The 20274-nt window shown below is 38.5% G+C and overlaps 1 protein-coding gene across 4 annotated transcripts in view; it reads left to right on the top strand.

Moving 5' to 3' along the window:
• CADPS2 (Ca++-dependent secretion activator 2) overlaps window positions 1-20274 on the top strand; it is a 392026-nt gene that overhangs the window by 288071 nt on the left and 83681 nt on the right. For 2 of the 4 annotated variants that reach the window (XM_004676984.2, XM_012721048.1), the window contains 3 exons: window positions 9978-10041; window positions 13017-13140; window positions 15088-15108. In XM_004676984.2, the coding sequence (XP_004677041.1) occupies window positions 9978-10041; window positions 13017-13140; window positions 15088-15108 (209 nt within the window). The remainder of the gene's footprint in view (window positions 1-9977; window positions 10042-13016; window positions 13141-15087; window positions 15109-20274) is intronic. The other 2 variants (XM_004676989.2, XM_004676986.2) reach the window with 1 other exon arrangement.

Raw genomic sequence — 20274 nt, 5'->3', positions numbered from 1 at the left:
CCCCCTCTCAAACTGTTTGTTTTTTCCTGCTATTATTCAAGAACTACTAGTAATTTGTCCTCCCTTGCTTGCAAAAGATGCTCCATTCTGCTCCCCACAGCCATGACTCTATTTCCAGCTCCCTTTCGGTGGACTCCTCCCCTCCTCATTCCAGTCCTGCATCTCACACTTGCCTTGGACATTTCTCACCCTGGCTTAGCCTCCTCTCCAGTTCTGTGACTATCCCTCAACTCCCACACCATGCCTTTACAGTGAACCTTTCTCGATTATTCCAGTGAAGAATAGAAAAGCTGAAATCTGTTGGTATTTATCATCTGCACTCTTCACTAGTCATTCATCAGATAGTTAGGATACACATGAGCTAAGTCTCCTTTTTATTTGCATTTTGTGAAAAAACGGACTGCCATGCCTTGCATGGCCTTGCTTAAAAAGCTTAAAGAGGGCCCTCCCTGGTGGCGCAGTGGGTTAAAGCACTGCACTGAGAAGCTAAAGCCACTTCCGCATGAGTTCGATTCCCACCTGCCCCGGAGGAGACCACATGGCGTGGCAGACCTCTCCTGACCCGCCCGCTGCTCCCCTCAGCAGTATACTCCGTTGATCTGCCTGTTCTGCTCTCCACTCTGTCTCTGGTGAAGCCTCTCACCGCCCCTGAGCCTCTGGCCTGCACCCCAGTTCTGTATGTACATCTTCATGCATCATACATTAGTAGCAGTAAAGTTCTGTAAGGAAGATAAAAGAAAAAGAAAAAAAAAAAAAAAAGCTTAAAGAAATACTGAAACCAAATGACAGATTAATATCCTGATAATATTTCTTTCTCCCTGATATTGATAATTCAAGAGAACCTAGTAGTTAAATATGCAATATGTCATTGGGCCCAGCACAATGTTGCCACATTGGGCTATGCGTCTTTGAACGTGCCCATTGTATTATGGGTATGTAATTTGGTATCATGTCATGTGAACTTATTTAGAAAATAAACTTAGCTAATTTTCTCTGCATTTTTACAAACATTATTTACCCATTTGATACTGTATGGTTGCTCTGAGCCTCAGTTACCTTGTCTGGAATGTGGAAAGCTTAGATTCAGTAATTCTGAGATGATTTGGAAGGAAGAAATTCTCACAAGCAGTGCTGTGTATCTGGTCCTTCCATTGGTGATTTCAGTTGGGCCTGATACCATCACCCGAAGGTAAGAGAAGTGAGCGAGGATTCTTATCGCTGTCACATTAAGCAGGCAGGGATGCGATACAGGGGTAGGGTGATTCAGTGCTGGGTTTGAACAGGAGTGTGTGGCTCAATCTCACATTGAAAAATCATCCTGCTTTAGAGGCCAGTATGTTAGTGTCAGGAAATACTGCTCTAGATGGACAGCAGTGTTCGTTTCCTTTTCAGACATGACTGAGTCAGTAAGCAGTGGGAACCCCAAGATTGAGTTGGACTAATCAGAACTATCCCAAGGGCATTTGAGCCCCCAAACCCCCACGCCCTACCCAGCCAACCTCACGATGAGGCAGGGACTCAACATTTGTCCATATCATTTATTGTATTAGATGTTATAGAGTTCTTTCCCTCTGTGGTTCTTTTTTTAGAGCTTATTTATTTATGCATACAGAACTGGGGTACAGGTCAGAGGTGCAGGGGTGGTGAGAAGACCCTCAAAGACAGAGTAGAGAGCAGAACAGGCATATTGACAAAGTACACTGCTGAGGGGAGCAACGGGTGGGTCAGGAGTGGTCTGCCGTGCCATGTGGGTCACCTCCGGGGCGGGGGATCAAACTCATGCTGAAGTTCAAATAATTTCTTTGAACTTCAACAATCTTTTTAGCTTTTATTTCTTCAGTGAATTAAGGACAAGAATTAAAAATAACTGGCCTAGACATTTTGGGCTGACCTTTAAATACCCTTTTATGTTTGTAGGGATTGTATGAATTCTACAAGTTTTGTCTGTCAGAGTCCATAGAACTGAACATGTTGAAATTCATAAGTAACGTAAATTACCTAATTCACACCAACCTAAAATACAAAGTCATTATGTTCATACACCAAATGCTTATATTTATTTACTATTAACGTATATATACTTAGTAATATTTGTAATCTATTTGTGTGTGGAAATTTATTTAGGTCTAACTGAATTCCAGAAGTGAATTTAAAAGGTACAGATGAAATAAGACAAAATAAATTAAAAATAAATGAGGAGTTTCAGGGTAAAAATGGAAGATTTAATGCATTTCTGGCTTAACTGCCTCACAAGCCTACCTGAAACAACAAAACAGTATCTTCCAGAAGACCTGAGACCCAAAGACAATAGAAATAAAGAGGAAAAAGTTAGGGTGGGGAATGGATGAAAAGTATAATTTCGCAAGTCAGATGGATGAATGGCATCTAATTTATTCTCACAGGAAAGAATGAATCATATAAACTGGCAATGAGGAAAATGAGGCAAACTCATTATGTCATACACCAAATGTTTAGGAATTGCTAGGCTCAAACCCTTTGAGAAATTGAGTAAAGGACAATTTGTCATAAAACTACTTAAGAGTCACTAGATCCCCAGATCTCATATCAAAGTCAGCAACCAGGCTGCTGCTCCTCCCCTGGCAGAGCATGGCGGATTTATTCCCCCGAGAGGATAAATTAGAGGGTTTCTGGGTGAACTGAGGTGAATGAGGGAAGGAAACATCAGGTCCAGGTGGAGTTAGGGGTTATGTCCAGAAGCAGGGAGATTAAATAAACGTTTATCCTGAAATCTGAGAATCATCTCCCTTCCCAATCACACACTTGCCCCCCAAAGCTAGCAGTCAGGCTGCCTTCTACCTTCCAGGTACATGGTAAATGTCTTCCCCAGAGACTCTGACTAGCCCAACAGACAGGACCAAAAGCTGTGGACAATAGAGACTCCCACAGACAGATTCCCCTTCAGAAAAATCCTAGTCAACATCTGCTCGCAGAGGGGCATATAGCTTCCACTCCAGCTTTTAATATCATGCTGTTGAAAATGATCGGATAGCCAAGGTTAGCTGACATTTGAGGAGAGCAGTTAATATGGAGATAGAGCCCCAAACAAGTAAATACCCCCCCCAAAAAAGACAAAAATATATGTAGAGAAGAAAATAAATTGGGTAAGAGGGAGGTACTGGAAATCTACTGCTGATAGCCTAGGAGTTTTGAGAAGGTAGATTGTTAATAAAACAAGATGTCATGAGACAATGAAAAATGAGAAAATCATGCAGAACAAACAGGAGGGCTCAGAAGTTGTATGCAGAGGGACCACGTTAAATAAGCCAGAATATAAATAGGAGGTAGGGGCGGGGAACAGTAAAGTAAGAACATAAAAGAAAGATCAAGAATCCCCTTAGGAATTTCATAATCATGAATAATAGGAATTTTAGAAACAACGCTGAAAGTAGGTAGGAAATTGTCAATAAGACTATTGAAAATTTTGTTCCAGAATTAAGATACAAGTGTTCCAATTAGAAGAAGCCAAAGGGTATCCAGCACAGTGGATTAAAATAAATGCTTACCAGGGTATGCTTTCATGAATTTTCAGGATCTTAGGGATGGAAAAGAAGATCCTAAAATGGAAGGAATAACAAATCAGAATGACGTCTCAAATATTTATTGAGTACCTACTATGTGTAAGGCAGTAAGTAAAACATATAGATGATGTTCTGAAGCTTTCATTTTGATGTGAGGAGCAATATTGATATCCAATGACTTTATAATTCTGAAGAAACATTATTTCCAACCTGGAATATTCCAACAGAATCTAGGTTTTGGTAATTATGGGTAATGGTAAAATAATATTTTGAGATGTGGGCCCTCAACAGGTAATTTCCTTTCTGGGAGAAAACAGAAAAAAAATCACCTAAACAATAAAAAGGGACAGCCTAAAATAGGAAATCAACCTGAGAGAGGAAGGAATCTTCATAATGCTGGTTAGAGATCACAAGGTGACCTTGAACTTAGAGACCAATTGGTTCTGACTAGAGAAATCCAGAAAGTCTCTCAAGTAAGGTGGGTCTCTTCAAGTAAATTAGGTTGACAAAACACTGAGATAGTTTGACCACCTGGAGTAGTTTGAAGTTACATTACTAGTTGTTATTGGTTATTTTAGAGAATGAAGTTAGATTAAGTATATATACAAAGTAAATTAAGAACAAAGTGTATAAATAAAGTAGTGAGCAGAATATAAAAACACTCATATACTGTAAATACTGTGTGTTATTTATCTAAGACAATTATATGTAGAGAATGTGATTGTATTAAAAGGATGGGAAGGATAGCAATTATATTTAGTGCTCAGGAAAGTGGATTTAATAAAAAGCTACTGAACTTCAAGCAACAGGGTGATACTTACCCTCCCATCTGAAGCAATTTTTATAACAAAATATATGGGGGGGAAAAAAACTTCGTAAATACAGACAATAATGATTCCTGAGAGAAGGGAAGCAAATGAAGTAAACCCTTTAATTGTTCTCTCCCGTTCCCTTGAGCCGTGACCCCAGGAGCAGGAACCTGGGTGGATTTGATAAGACTTCCAAACAAGGGACAGAATTGCTGGTATCAGGAACCCAAGACCTCTGTCAAAGTTCTAAAGTCAATAAAGTTCTCAAGTCAAAGTTCTAAAGAAAAGAACCATAGGTATTTGCTGAGGGTCTCTCTGGAGTCTTCAGCAAATAGAAATCAGTACACATATATATGATGAAGCTATCCAAAATAAGGCAAAGGACTAGGAGAAAAAATGACAAGGGGAAATCCCCAAAGCTAACAGACCACTAAGATTGCTTCCAGTTTCCACTGTCCAGAGTGGAAGCCTTTCTAATTCATGGGCATCAGGCAAAATGTGAGTGTTCCCTCTCAACAATGGGAAAAGCCTCATGCTACATTACCATCATGGTCTCCCCTAATGGGTATTAAAAGTCAAGATTCAATTAGATGACACTGGGCCTAGTAACTTACCGTTTCAGAATGAAGTTAAACGGATAGGGAAGTATTCAGCCACCATTAAAATAAATTTACAATGTCTAGCATCTAGGCAGAAATTTCTAGTTATTCATGGGGAGTGATATACAGCATGTTGACTAAGTTAATAATACTTGATGGCTTATTTGAAAGTTGCTAAGAGTAAATTCTAGTCACCTCATCATACACAAAATAATGTACTTATGTGTCATGTCAGGATAACTAGATAATGTGATTATTTCTCAGTTTACAGATATAATATTGGACATTTGAGGCTAATACAATGTTTTATACCCATTAGACCTCAAAAAAAGTAGGAATGAGAGTGATAAAATTTCCAGGCAAACCAAGAGCTAGTAAATGATGATCAATGACAAGAATAGAACCATCCAGCCCAAAGTGAAAATGATATAGAAATTACAAGCAGTCTTACTAAAAATATACATGAAATCTATTAGGGTATCTATGGTAAACCTACAATGAACATCTTAGTCAATAATGAAAGGCTGAATACTTTCTACCTAGAATCAAAAATAGGCAGCCTAGCCATTCTCACTACTTCTATTTAGAATTAACTTCTACAACTAGTGCAGTGAGATGGGAAGAAGTTAGACATCTATACTAGAAAGAAAGAAGTAAAACTGTCTTTGTTTACAGATGTCATAACCATTCTTTGTAAAAAATTCTATGAAAAATACAAAAAAAAGTTACTCCTCTAATCAGTAGGTTTAAAATATTTACAGGATCCCAGGTAAAAATACAAATGTCAGTTTGTTTCTGTGTACTAGCAACGGCAATCAGAAATTGAAATTAAACTGCAATACCATTTACGGTAGTAACAAAAATTACTAAATACTTGTGGTTTACCTTGACAAAATATGTGCTAAATCTGTGTGATTGAAAAGTACAAAGTCATACACAGAAATTCAGCAAGACCTAAAAAAAACAGGGATATGCTGTACTCTTTGATCAAAAGACTCAATATTAAGGTGTCATTTTCTCCTAAATATTGATGGCTCGTGTACTAGCTAATTCATTCAAAATCCCAACAGGATTTTGTAGAAAATGACTACAAATTGTAGTGGAATTATAGTACATCCAAATGCAAAATAGTAACTGGACAGTTGAGTACTACTGTATTCTATTAGGATAGATTTTTTTGTTTAATACCCTTTGTTAGGGATATGAAATTGGAGCCTGAATACTCTTGAATTTAAAATGATACAACCTACCTTATAAAATACTTTGTAGATTTTAAAAAAATTTAAACACCTATTATTATGATACACCCAGTCTATTTATAAATAAACTGAGCAATGAAAGTATGTGTCCCATGAAGACATGCACATAAATGTTCATACCAACATTATTCATAATACCCAAACTATGCAAGTAAGCCAAATAACCATTAGAGATCATTAATAGGCACTAGATAAACAATGTATTGGAATAGATTCAAATAATAAGTAATGAATTATTGATAAATGTAATACCATGAATGAAAATCAAAATAATTATTCTGTGAGCAAAATCAGTCTTTAAAAAGGTACATGCTGTATGATCCTTCTTAAATAGAAATAGAAAATAGAAAATAAAAATTGTTATGATTGCCAGCCCCAGGGACAGGGAGGAAACTTGAGAGTGATGAATATGTACATTACACTGTTGGTAGTGATGGAATCCCAGATGTATACTATCAAAAACAAGATTACAGGTCCAAATAGAGTCCCTTATGCCAAGCTCCATGTCACCAAAACAACATTTAGTTAGTTTCATCTTGGAAATAAATTGCTAAACCAGTCAATCAGAATGACTTGATCAGCATTAGTTAGGTAGTCAGCCATCTATCGCAGCCATCCCCTAAAGAAAGGTCATCTTGGAACAACCTCACTTTTTCACTTCATGTAGCTTTCCTGTTTCTGTTCCCTTCTGTCTAAAAAGTCTTTCATCTTTTACAGTTCATCAGAGCTCCTCTCTGTCTGCTGAGTGGGGTGCTGCCTGATTCTAATTGATTCTTGCTCCAGTAATCCCTTAAATGTCTTCATATCATTTAATAGAATAAATATATCATATTTCACCAATACCATATATTAAAACTTATAAATTAATACTGTAAATATGTGCAGTTTATTGTGTTTTGCACCTCTAAATAAAACTATTAAGTCTTCCCTGCCTCTTTTTCACAGTGTGAAGTTAGCAGGATGATATTGACGACTGAAAAGAAGAAATTAGAAATAGTAGCATGTAGGTTAGAGATGTTATCTTTAAAGACAAAATCAGCTCAACGTTAAAAACACATTTTTTTCCTAGAGAAATTACTTGAGAAGTTGTTGGAGGTAGTATAAAGGGCTTCTGACGTTTATGCTTGTGGGTTTTTTTTTTTTTAATCTTATAAGACAAATTTATGAGAAAAAAAAAAAAAGAGAGACACCTGCATTTTCACAGGCAGAACTGTCAAAGGACTTGGTTTTTTGGAAGATACTTTCTCTCAAACTATGTGCATATATAAGTGAAAAATACAAATACATTGTTTTAAGGTGGGTAAGGAAAAGAGTAATAGAACAAGTCTATGCGAGCTCATTTATCTGTGAAATTAATATACTAAAGTGGAAAGGGGGTTATTTCAATTAATTCAGATTAGGTATTAAACTTGGTGGAATTTTATCTGATAATTGACTGCTTTCCACTTTGCTTTTCTATTATAGAGCAGCAAAGTGGTAGAAACCCAAAATATTTATCCTTGAAAGGCAGAACAAAACAATTCCGTCCTTTTAAAACTTGTTTTGTTAAGATTAATTAAGCTTCTATGTAGTTATTTTCTGTACTTTATTGATTCAGGATTACTTGTACTCTAAATGTGTTGAATTATTTACACATCATAGGCAGCTAATGCTAATTCAGAACATACCCAGTGGGACCTCCTCCAGCCCTGAAATGCTAAATGTAATCTGGGGATCAGTAACATTCCATTCATAAAATGTGTCACCCACAGGTTAATGGAAATAAACAATAGGAAAGACAATGGGTGGATTATGCAAATCACTGAAAAGATTTAAGCAGGAGGAGGGGACTACAAGAACCCAATTTGTGTTTTATTTAAATGTGGATTAAGGTTTATGGTATACAAAATGATTCAAGCTACTTTGCTAATTTGCTAATGCTCCAGAAAGCATCAGAGCACAGGAAGAACGCTTATCTAAATAAATTGATTGTGGTTTTTTGTGTGTGAAGGGGAGAGTGATAGAGTATAGAGCCAAAATTAAGTCATGGAGATTTAACAGCAAATGAAATGAACACAGACTTCTAAGGAAACCTTTGACTAGATTTATACAGCACTTATATTTATCTGAAATTATGAAAGTTTCAGAAAACTAAAACCCAGTCCTAATAGAAATTAAGCATCTTTGTGAGACATCGATCTTTTTCCTTTAATAATTGCATCTTATAGGGAAACCTGTTTAGACTATGGTGAAAATAATAATTCACTGTGAATTAAGTCTTGGGAACTATGCCTACCTAATCCCTGACTTGGGGGGAAAGTGAGCTGACTTTCAAGTTATTTTAAGAGGTCTAGTCAGGGTAAGGTTGCAGTTTAAGGACGGGGAGATAGCCCTTAGCCTTGGATCTGCAGGCAGTGGGTGGGGAGCGTGAGAGGCGCTTAGCTAAACCTGGTTCTACAAAGCCAGGAGCTCTAGCAGGAAGGAGCCCCCCTGAAATTCTGTACAAAGTGGTAGTGACCTGAAGAGAGACCCCCTTTGTAAAGAGCAATAAGCCTGTCACATGGTATGGCAGAGAACTTCTGGGAGGTCCCAGTGTTACAGGACAAGGAGAACTCCTGAACCCCAAGCCTGCCTGCTCTAAATAGGTTCTGCTCTCCACCTCAAGACAAGACACAAGAGCTTTAATGGAAAGGAACTTTAATACAATGAGTATACAATACGGAAAAGACAATATAATTTCTAAATCAAACACCTGAAGTTACCCATCCCCTCATGGGTAAAAGTCCACCCAAAAGGGATTGTACCAAAGCAAGGCCTGAAAGCTGCCACAAGACTAAAGCACCTTCTGGCCGGGACCCATAGAAAAGGGTTAGAAATGGCCAGACAAGTCTGGGAGGAAAAGAGCAAAATCAAAATCAACACTGCCATGGTCACCTCCCCACGGGTCTTTCACCCACATCTGTTTTAACCAGCACAGGGTCAAGAAACAGGCACGGTTTCTTCATCACATGCTCGCTGCTCCAGGTGGCTTCCTCAGGTCTCCTGGCTCTTCATCCTGCTTCCTTCTTCTTCAGATCTTCTGCTCAGCGCCACCTTCCTTCTGGCTGGGAACCTGGAACTTCCCCTTATCTTGGGGACCACCCCATTATACCAGTACTGTCTGAGCTTCTAATGCTTATTGCAGAACCCCTGCCCACCCTGATGCTGATTGCAGAACACCTGCCCACCCTGATGCTGCTTGCAGAACACCTGCCCACCCTGATGCTGATTGCAGAACACCTGCCCTCCATTTACTGGTGTATGTCAGGGACTCATGGGCTAGAAGTGCTAGATTAACGACTGCTGGCAAAAGAGCTGCAGAAGGGTCATGTGCTTTGCATGGGGAGGTTGGAGAGCCTTGAGAGGCAAATCTCAGAAAAAGAGGGAGCTGGAACTTTGTCCTAGAAGTTGTACTGTGGTGTACTTCCATCTTAAACCACACATAAAGACTAGGAGCCCTGGGAATGGGAGCGAGTTTTAAGTATTTCTTTAATCTTTGGATCTTAGAGCTTCTTTGTTGGTTACTGTTTTCTTTCTGTATCTGCAGCATCAAAACTTAACCAGCTTTCTCATCAGTGGACACTCTCATTACTTAAGCTTCGGGATTATGTGAAGTTCTGTCACTGTTTTTTCCATTTGGTTTGAAGCTATTTTAAATGCATTTCCTTATTTTCCACCAACGCTAAATGAAAGAATTTTTCAGCTGTCCTGGATATTAACATTTGACTTTTTGTTCCTCTTTTGTTTTTAAAGATACTGTTTCCCCTTTGGACGACCTGAAGGTGCCCTAAAAGCCACACTTTCATTACTTGAAAGGGTATGTTTGAACAGTTTTTTAAATCCTATTGGCATTCTCAATTTCTGTGAATTTTAGTTACTGAAGAACACAACCTACCCTGCCTCACCCCTCCAGCCGTGTCTCTGAGTTCACAGCATTCGACAATTCTCACCTCTCCACATTCCCTGTATCTCCCTTCTTCCTCCTCAAAGCCGTTCTGAAGCCCCACCACAGCTAGTTTTTTGCTAGTTTTGTTAGTTTTTTCCCTAATAAAATGGCCTTTTTAAAGTTAAGTATGATTGTCTTTGGTTGGCATACTTCATGGCTTTTTTATCATCCTCCCTCTTTGTACTTCTACCTGTCATATTCCTCACACCTGTAAGATTTATCATTTAACAGTCACAAGTCTGTCATTCTTCCATCCTTCATTCATTTTAACATTTCTTTCAGTGCGTGTATCGCTTGATAGTGAAATGGTTCCTTTAACTGAATTCATGAATTGTAGAAACATCATTATCCCTCCAAAAATAAGTAGTAAAGTTTGAGATCCAATAAAAGTGATTGATTAATGAAAGTTTTATTCCCCACCCCTGTTAGTAGTAGGTTTAAAAGGGAAGTATCATTTTCATTTGTCCCTAAAACTCTTAATGAAATTGTTGGAATCCAAGAGTTTAGTAATATGAGCAACTGCGATTTCTTATCAGTGTGAAGAATTACTACACTCCTCTTTGGCTCATGATTTGATTACTTTTCAAATACTTGTTCTTGCCCATTTTCCTGCCAAATGAATTGCCATCACTTCTAAGTACCTCTGTGGAAGGTCAAAGGGAAAACACAATTTAGTAACTGGAAGACTTGGAGGTGGGGGTTACAATGGATGACTAAAATGAGACCTTTGAATTATAAATGATTTTCATCTATATAACCTGTGTTATCCTTGATACTGTGGATTATATGACAGAAATATGATCATAATAAAAAGGTATGCTATCGGAATTATTAGTAATAGTAAAAGCAGCAAGGAACCCAGGCTGTTCAAAGTATTCCTTCCACCCTATTTCCTGAGGTATAATGGATCAGAAAAAGTCCTGGAAGAGAACTTTATTTTTTGGAAAGGCATCCAGCCTAGGTAGCCAGCTCGCTGCTCTCTCTCCTGGTCTCCAGCATGAAGCACCCTGTACCCCGCAGCAGGGGAGAGTTAGGACTAAGAGGGGGTGCCCTGCTCTGACAGCTTGCAGAATGAACAGTGACTTTTATTCCAGCTACATTCATAAATCATGCCTCTTGCTGAATTGGATGAGATGGTTGTCCACTTTTGCATTTCCACATCTCTCTGCTTGTTGACATCTTTAAAAAAATGAAATCTACCTCTGGGGATTTTTGATACTTGAGATGACTTGGAAGAACATGGGGAGGAAACATGAAGCAAAAGTTGAGTCTCTCTTTCTGTACCTGCTCTTTAGAGAATTGAGAATGCGCTTTGCCAGAAAAGACAGTTCCACTCCCCCACTCCATATGAAGGGTCCAACTCCTAGATAATGTGATTTTTGAATGCTTGACTTACCTTTGCGTTCTAATTAGAACAGCTATTTCGATTTTAGTTTGTCACTGTGGAGAACACCTAATGGTAAAGTTTATGGGTCTGCATATGGAACAAAATGAATCATAAATTTTTGTGATTAAAAATACTAGTGCAGGTTAATCATTGTTTGTATTAACTATAAGAGAGGCTTTTCTGAGTACACAGAACCAAGTGTGCAATTGTAATTAAAGTGCCAAAGTATGTCAATGTGTTAAAGATTTCTAACATGAGAATATGAAGAATAACTGAATATGATAGGGAAAGACATTTTCATGTGTTAAAGTTTGCTGCTTTCTGAAGAAAACCCTGCCTAACAAAACGGAAATACATTGTCAAGGATCGCTAGTGCTTGCATGATTGAATAAATTTGCGATGATAAAATCCTTAGTGCATATGCAGCCTCAAAGCGTGACATGGATGCTTGCTGTTTTTTGAAGATTAAAAAAAAATGAATAGTAATTACTTACAAAACCCTTATCTCCTATGTGGACATATTTTGCCATAGACTTTATAATTTGAACAAAAGCCAAACAAGAAAAACTGCATTCAATATATGAAAGACTAGAATTTCACTAATTAATATCAACAAAAGTTACTATGAACAGTTTGTCACTAAGAAAGTTTTAAGAAAAATGATCAGTAAGCCATTGCAGAAGTACTTAAGAATATTTAGATCCCACCTACCTTTGTCATGTCCTCTTGCCATTAATTCTACTTTTTAAGGAAAAATCTGAAAATACACGTTAGGAGCCCAATAGAAAAGAATTTGTTATTCGTTGCTTTTTTTTTTATATGTATATATAATAGACAATTTCCCTATATTTTTACATTTGATCCTCCATTTCACCAGGACAAAGTTTTCTCCCTCTTCAGCAAATCACAGTAATTAAAGTTTAATTAGTAGAAAGAAGGACCATGTTTTGTATAGAGCTCTATACAAAACGACAACGAAGGTTGTTGTTAATGGAAATTTTGTTGTTTTTATATATATATATATATATATATATATATATATATATATATATATATATATATATAATGAATCAAAAGAGATAGATAGATCAAAAGATTTAGAGCTCATAAGACAAACTTTGTTTATGACTTGTCCATGGACTGTAATCCTCATCTGAAACAGCTGCTCTAATGGTGTCAGGGGTCCCTGGAGGAAAAGTGACAGTCACACTGAATGGTGGCTTGGCCTGTGGGAGGTTTTGATGTGCGTAAATGAGGCTTAGACAGGAGGGGCCAAGCTTGGAGGATTATGTTCCCAGTTGTGAAGTGCCATTCATTACTCCCTCCCAGTCACCTAAAATGCCTTCCTAGGAAGAGTCAGCTCTAGGACAATTTGGGTGATTATTTTGTGTGTTTATGCTATAAAACCAGCCTCCATGTCCATCTAGCTCCTTCTCTCTCCTTCTCCCACCCCCTCTAGGTACTGATGAAAGATATTGCCACTCCCATACCAGCAGAAGAGGTGAAAAAAGTGGTCAGAAAATGTCTCGAGAAAGCTGCCTTGATCAATTACACCAGACTCACAGAATATGCCAAAATAGAAGGTCAGTACAGTGAGCAAGTGCCGCCGTGGCCGGGAGAGCCAGTGATGCCTATTAACTGAATTTTCTGTGAGAAGTCCTTTCCTTCCCGAACAAACCTGTACCACGGCAAAGGGAAATGTCTCATTAAAATCTCAGCTGGTGAACTGAAGAGCTTTTTCCTATTCATTGCTTTAATATGCCTCCTGGGACTCTTCTTGAATGAAAGACCCAGGATTCCTGCTTAAGTTGTCCTTTCTTCTTATTTTGAGTTTTCGAGAAACCAAAAGGTGTTTTCATGGGTTGTATTTTTTGACGTTACTGTAAGTATGTCTAACATTTAAACGATGGGAAGTGTCTTCTTTCCTGATCAGTTACCTTGTGGTATTACATAATTTTATTTTCTGCTTGAAAGTGTCATTCAGAGAAGAAGACTTGTTGATTGCTGTGAGGGCTGCTATAAGCTGACAGAATTTTCTACAACTTTTAATTGCTTGTAGTATATTGATGCATTTGAAAGAGTAGTGAGAGGACTGTGCATCTTTTTCCCTACAGCTTTTCTTCATTAATAATACTGAGGTTTAAGATGTTTGGAACTAAATGAACTGGAATTTACAGCAAAGTCACAAAATCAGCTTTTATTTAGCAGTCCTTTGATTGATATATTATTAAGTGACTAAAATTTCGTGCTCTGAAAAAAAAAATTCTTGCTCTGATTTCCATAGAACTGCTTGTATAATCCATGTAGCATTAGCTTAGAGTTGGGGTGGAGGGGAATTTCACTGTTATATCTTAATGTAAAATCAGCCATTCGAAAAATGTTACTACCTCTTAATATGAAACTGTATACTTTATGATTTATAAATTGATTTATTAGTTGATTAAGCTAGTTTGATCAAAATTCAGTGAAAGAAAGCAGCTCATCATAATTGGATATGTTATATCCTTTCTTTCTCTCCAAATCTGATCAAGCTTTCTAACAAGCATGTGATAACCAGCCTCCTGAGTGATTAACAAAAAAGCCATCTCATCACTATGGCAACCAATATTATATCACAAGAGTAACAACATGAAACCACCTTAGTTACCAGTTTAACATCATTAATTATGATATCATGTTGTGTTAAAGCAATAGCAATGCATATTAGATCATTTTGGGAAACTAGAAGATAAACAGATTGGTTTTCACATTTTGAATACTCATTTCAAACAGTTTTCATATTTTGGGGCTACTGAGTGTTATGACCATGAATTGAAAAAACTGGTACAACAATAGGCATATTAAAAACCTTCGAAATCTGGCAAAGAGTAAAAATTTTGTGGACAGCCTAAATGAAGACAACTTTGTTGTATCCAAATAGTATGAATCAAGCCAAAAAACGTTGAGCCCTTTTGTTCCTGTCTAGCTGTTATTTTCTTTACCATTACCTTTTCTAAGAATCTTGAAATGGTATACAGTATGTGTCATTTTCTAGTCATGGAGCCCATTTTAATATGAACAAGTAAAGGACCTTTTTTCAGTCTCTACACACAGATGACTTCTTCCATTCATCATCAAGGCAAACCTGTTAATCCTGGTCACACAATGATGTGATCTAGATCACATGTAACTTCAGGTTGCATTAGACAGCAGGCTCTAAAGACCACATGGAGAGCAAACAGGGAGATTTCCCACCTCTTACTTTTCCCTCGCTTAACGCCAGTCTAGTGTGAGAGTATTCTAGAAAATAAATCCTAGAAACATGACACAAACTGCATGCCTATTAGATAAGAAAAACTTCCCTGGTTTTCAGCATCCCACTACCCCCCACCCACTTTTTTGTATCTTAAAAAGTCCTGCTTTTGCTTAACCAGGATCAGACTGAAAACAAAATTGAATTTCTGTTGCAAATAGGAAGCAGGCTCTCTTTCTTGGCATGAGCAATGTGGGTAGTTTCTTTTTCTCCTAAACCCTCTTTTCTTATGTTTTAGGCCCACCAGAGAAGGAAACAGGTAATTTACATCCATGCATGTGCATGCCTCGTTTCTGATGTGGTGTGTGATGATTTTGTGTTGATGAATAGTTCTTTCCTTTCCAGGACTCCTGTTCAGTCACTGTGACCAAGATACTGAAAACTACTTGCTCTTATCTAAACTATTGCTTATACATTTTGTAGGAACCATATAGGCCATAACCCTATAAACACTCAACAATATTTTATATTTGAATTCAAAGCAAAAAAAAAAAAAAGGAAACACTTTATGCTGTGTTAAATGCTGATCTTTTAAACATGGACACTAATCTTTGGAAGCTGTTGTCTATATTTGAAAGGTTCTTACAATTAGAGAACAAAACTACCGCTTTATCCCTCCCAAAAATAATGTGCTATTTAGAAGAAGCTAAGTTGTGGAGAGTGGCTGGGGGACAGGTGCTATTTAGCGGAAAGTAAGTAGTAATGTTAAGTATTAATCTTAGGAATGAGCAGGAGTATGAAACTCCAGTCTTGGGAAATCACTAGGAAAGAGCTTTTGTCTGCACTCTCAGAATTTTTTATATCGTACTACTATTTTCTTGTGCCACATATTTGATCAGTGTTGTGATCGGGGTAACTGCATGCACCCTTGTTGACTTGTAGTGTGCCTCTTCTAGAACCCCTTGCTGGGTTCTTTTAATCTTTTAATGTCTTCGATGAGGGACTCTATTTCTGTTTTTCTGCTATCTTTTCCATGACTTTGCCAGGGCGTGACCCCAGAAAGGACGTGGGCAGGGAAAAATACACTCAGGGCCAAGGAAGAGAAAGAACATGCCTACCATGGTGGTTACCAGGGCCTTTCAACAAAATGAATTAGAAAACAGGATGAACCTGACCCTCCTCAACTCTTCATGCCTGCCCATGCGTCCAGTCACCATCCTGTGCTCTTTGGAAAATTTTTTCAAACCCTCTTCTGGCATTGTATCCCCAGCAGCTCTTCTGTGGTGAAAATAGTTTCTGTGTAGTGTGCAGACAAGTTCAGTGGCTTGCTCACTAACATCACACAAATAAGTCAGCCAGCTGGGACTGAAGTCAGGTGCTGGAGCCCAGACCTGCAGAGGCTGTGCTGTTTCTACTATGAAATAGGAAGGGGTTCACAGTGAACCTCCAGGTTGGCTGCCAGAGCCCCTTCCCACACCGACACTCTGCTCCCATCAGAGAGCCAGGAGAGGAAGGTCACTGACCCCCGTAGTTCCTTCTGCCCACCCGTGTGTGTATCTTTACACCTCCATGCTGCTCAGCCTATGGGCCATTGACATGGGGAAAACCCTTTGATTAAACTTAAACACTTGCATAGAAAAGAAAAGAATTGAACCTCAGCAATTTAGGTGGGTTGAAGGGAAAGTTAATCTCACTTGAACAATGTATGGAAGTCACAGAGGTTTCTAAGAATGTATTTCTGTTCCATTCGGTTGCATTTGGCAGAACAGGGTGACTAGTCAGTGTTCAAAAGTGAGTCAGGATTAGAGTAGCAGTTGTATGTGTAGGTGCCCAGAGGTTGACCAGACTTCGAAGCCACCATCTTGCATATCACCAGCCTTTCCCCACTCCATGGCATTGAGGTGAGCTGTTGCATGCTGTCCAAGATGGTCATCACAGTGACCTCTTCTAATTGCCCCTTGCAGCATTCTTCAATTTATACTATTTCAGTAGTTTCTTAAACAACTTGGCAGCAAGATTTGTCTTTTATAGAAAAGGTAACTGACACTTTAGAAGTAGCTTGCAAAGGGCTAAGCTGTCGCTGTTAAAATTCAGTAGTTCTGGGCTCTACACATGCTCAGACACCCCACCTGTCCCACAAGCACCCTACCAACAAGTTTCACAATCTGGCGTTTGTTGACAAACAGCTCAATCCATCACAAAAATCAAAGGCTAATACTTAGGGTCATTTTCCCCGAGAATATGCTGTTTATTTAATCATAAGAGCCAGCCTCTGTCCCTTGCATTTTATATGTCTCCTGTCATTCCTTCTAACAATCCTTTCCAATAAATACAATTACCATTCCTTTTTCAGGAAGTTGTCAGAGGTGACTGTCTCTTGTCTGGTAGAAAGTGGGAGATTAGAACTCATGATCTATCCATAGAGCTATCTCCTCCTGTCTTCCTTCCTTCCATTTGTGGCAAGCTTGTATAGTCAAATTCATGCTCAGTTCAAATTCATGGGCATATGAGAAGCATCTGGGACAGCACAACCCACAGAACTGTAACAAGAGCCTATGTGTAACTTGAAATTTTCTAGTAGTCAATGTTAAAGAGGTAAAAAACAGGTGAAACTAAATTTAACATGCTCCATTTGACCCAGTACACCTAAACATAATGTTTTCAAATATACCCTATGTGCAAAATTATTATGAATTCTGAGTTATTTTACATTATTTCATATGGTGGCTTTGAAATCAAGGGACACTTCACTCTTGTGGCACATCCGAGTTAACAGATGTGTACCCCTGTTTCAAGGGCCCACCGACACATGGCTGGTGGCTGAAGTGAGCAGACAGCGTGGGTCTGCTCACGGGCAGTGAGACTCTGGACTGTGCATCTTGTCTACCTTTTTCCACACATCTTACTGTGTTGGGTGTTGAAAGTGATTCAGTTTAGCAAAGTTGCCCTGGCCCCAAGCATCTCCCCCAATTCCCTGGCTTTTCTCTACAACATATGTGGTCTCATGGACAACATAGTCTCTTCATCTTGCTACTGGTCCAGACTTAGGCTCCCAAGGAAGCACTTTTGTTCTTCAGTAACTGCTACAGCACCAGAGCTAAGAGAGGTACCTGGCACAATTTTGGGAGTTGGTAAATATTTATTGAATACATGATACACTTATGGCCACAGGGAATGATTAAACTATGTTTATAGCAGAGAGAATATCTTTAGGTTAACAGATTGGCTTGCAAAAGGTCATTCAAACCAATCATGGAATAATTTGTAGCATCAGAGCAAAAACTAAACATTTAAAATGATCAAAATGAGAAAAAATAAACCAGAATTTATCGCCTTTATGGGGGAGGGGGTTACAAGGAGGCACTAACTGGAACGTGGAAGTCGAGATTACAGATAACAGTGATATTAACAGTATCTAGTCATCTGACCTGCTTCAGTAGTTTCTGCAATTCATGATGCTCAGTTTTGACTCAGTTCTCTTCCATCCTTGGGAGTTCTTCAGATTCTCCATTAGCAGCACAAATTTGCAGAAAGGGATCCTACTACTTAGTGATAAATGGAATAAAACAGATTTATTCTAAAATAGAATATATTCTTTCTTTCTTGAGAAACATTTACATGTATTTCATGAAGACAGTTCATTATGGCAATGTCAAATTTTTAGAAAAATATCAGGAAGGAGAATGATAAAATACATATGACTGGACTGACTTTTTTTTAGGATGAATTAACAAATTTGTGATTTATACGGCTGCAAAATCAACTGGTCATCTTTGGTGTACTTTATAGCTGTACTTTTTTTTTTTTTTTTTGCAAGAGTCAGACTAGTTTTATTTACAAGGTAGAGTTTAAAATGATACTGATACTGATACTTCATTTTTGGACTGTGTGGTTTTTACAATCATATGCCTTACTGATGGAACTTATTTGTAAGAAAAATATATTATTTTTTAAAGAAACATCAATTTGTTCTTCAAGGAATTGTAGGCAATTTCTTATGGCAGTCATCCAGCTATAGACAATTACTGCTGTCTCCTGAAAACAATATTATCATATTGTCACTTACGAGCAAAGAGGGGAGACTACTCCTGAGAGCTCGCCTTGACCTGCGGGCTTTTGTAGAGTTGGTACCTAGGCTTTTTGTGAATGTATAAATGTGGAGGTGCTCTCCACAAAAGGTAGCATGGAGTGAACAGGCTGAGTCTTTGTGCAGTGAGAAGCTGCCTGGCCTTCTGGTTGCCAGGTTCCCAGCTCTACCCCCAGGCTCTCATTTTCTAAGTCTCAGTTGAGCAGGCTAGAGATGGCTTCCCAGGGGGCCTTGCTGCTTACTTTCTTTGAGAGGAGAAGTCGCACTGTGGCAGTCCTTACGTCATTAGGATGTGTTTGCCATCTGGGTGGCATTTTAATTTAGCACTCCATTGTCAGAGTGTAGTGGTAAATAATAAATAAATAAAGCTGTTCAGCTTCAGGACATGTGTGTTCAGAAACAGTCCATAAAACACTGCCTCGCTGATTCGTCAGTGAATATTTTCTTGCTGATGTTTCTAGGATTGCATTACAGTTTTCTCTCAAAAATGTTTTGTGTTTCCTTATACATTTTAAGTTTTTGGAGCATTCCATGTGATCCTGAATTCAGGTCATTAATATCTAAAGAGTAGACCAAAAATCTTGGTTCCCATAAGCAGTGGCAACATTTTGCAAGAGGTACTTTATGTATCAAAAAGAAACAGAATCCTCAGCCTAGAAATAATATAGCTGATGACAGGGGTTTGTCTGACTTTTTTGGACAGTGTGGCTTGGATGCTGGCCTGAAACTTAACCTTTGTGACCATTTCTGCCTCTGATCAACTAGGGACAAATTAACACAATTCCCTAGCTCTAAATCAAAAAGAACAATTTATTGTCTTTTTCTTTATAGAGTACTTGAAAAGCTAATAAAAATGTGTAGAGGTTTCAGTGTGTAAAGCAATATGGCACATATAGCAAAAACTCACTATTGGGACTCACTGGCTCAGTATCTGGGATCACTTAGATAAATACCAACTAAAATTTATTTTTACACTTACATAGAATGAAAATCTGGGTATGTTTCAGATGGTCGATGAGGTATTTATGCTATCAGAAAAAAAATATTCTGATAGCAGGCTCTCCCGGGTTGTACAATGGGTTAAAGCAACGCTCTATGAAGCTCTCAGAAGCCACTGTAGCATGAGTTCAATACCCGGCCAAGGAGCTGACCCACATGATGCGGCAGACCTCTCCTGACCCGCCCACTGCTCCCCTCAGCAGTGCATTTCATTACATCTGCCTGTTCTGCTCCCCACTCTGTCTCTGGTGAGTCCTCTCACCTCCCCCCACCCCAGTTCTGTAAGCATAAATAAATAAATCTTTAAAATATAGGGCCCTCCCTGGTGGTGCAGCGGGTTAAAGCACAGCACTGAGAATCTAAAGCCGCTTCCGCATGAGTTCAATTCCCGCCTGCCCC

The sequence above is a fragment of the Condylura cristata genome, unplaced genomic scaffold (genome assembly GCF_000260355.1).
Source record: "Condylura cristata isolate star-nosed mole 26May11 unplaced genomic scaffold, ConCri1.0 scaffold00005, whole genome shotgun sequence".
Lineage (NCBI taxonomy): Eukaryota > Metazoa > Chordata > Mammalia > Eulipotyphla > Talpidae > Condylura > Condylura cristata.
Note: the sequence above shows the minus strand (reverse complement) of the source record. Positions and strands in the feature narration are given on the sequence as shown.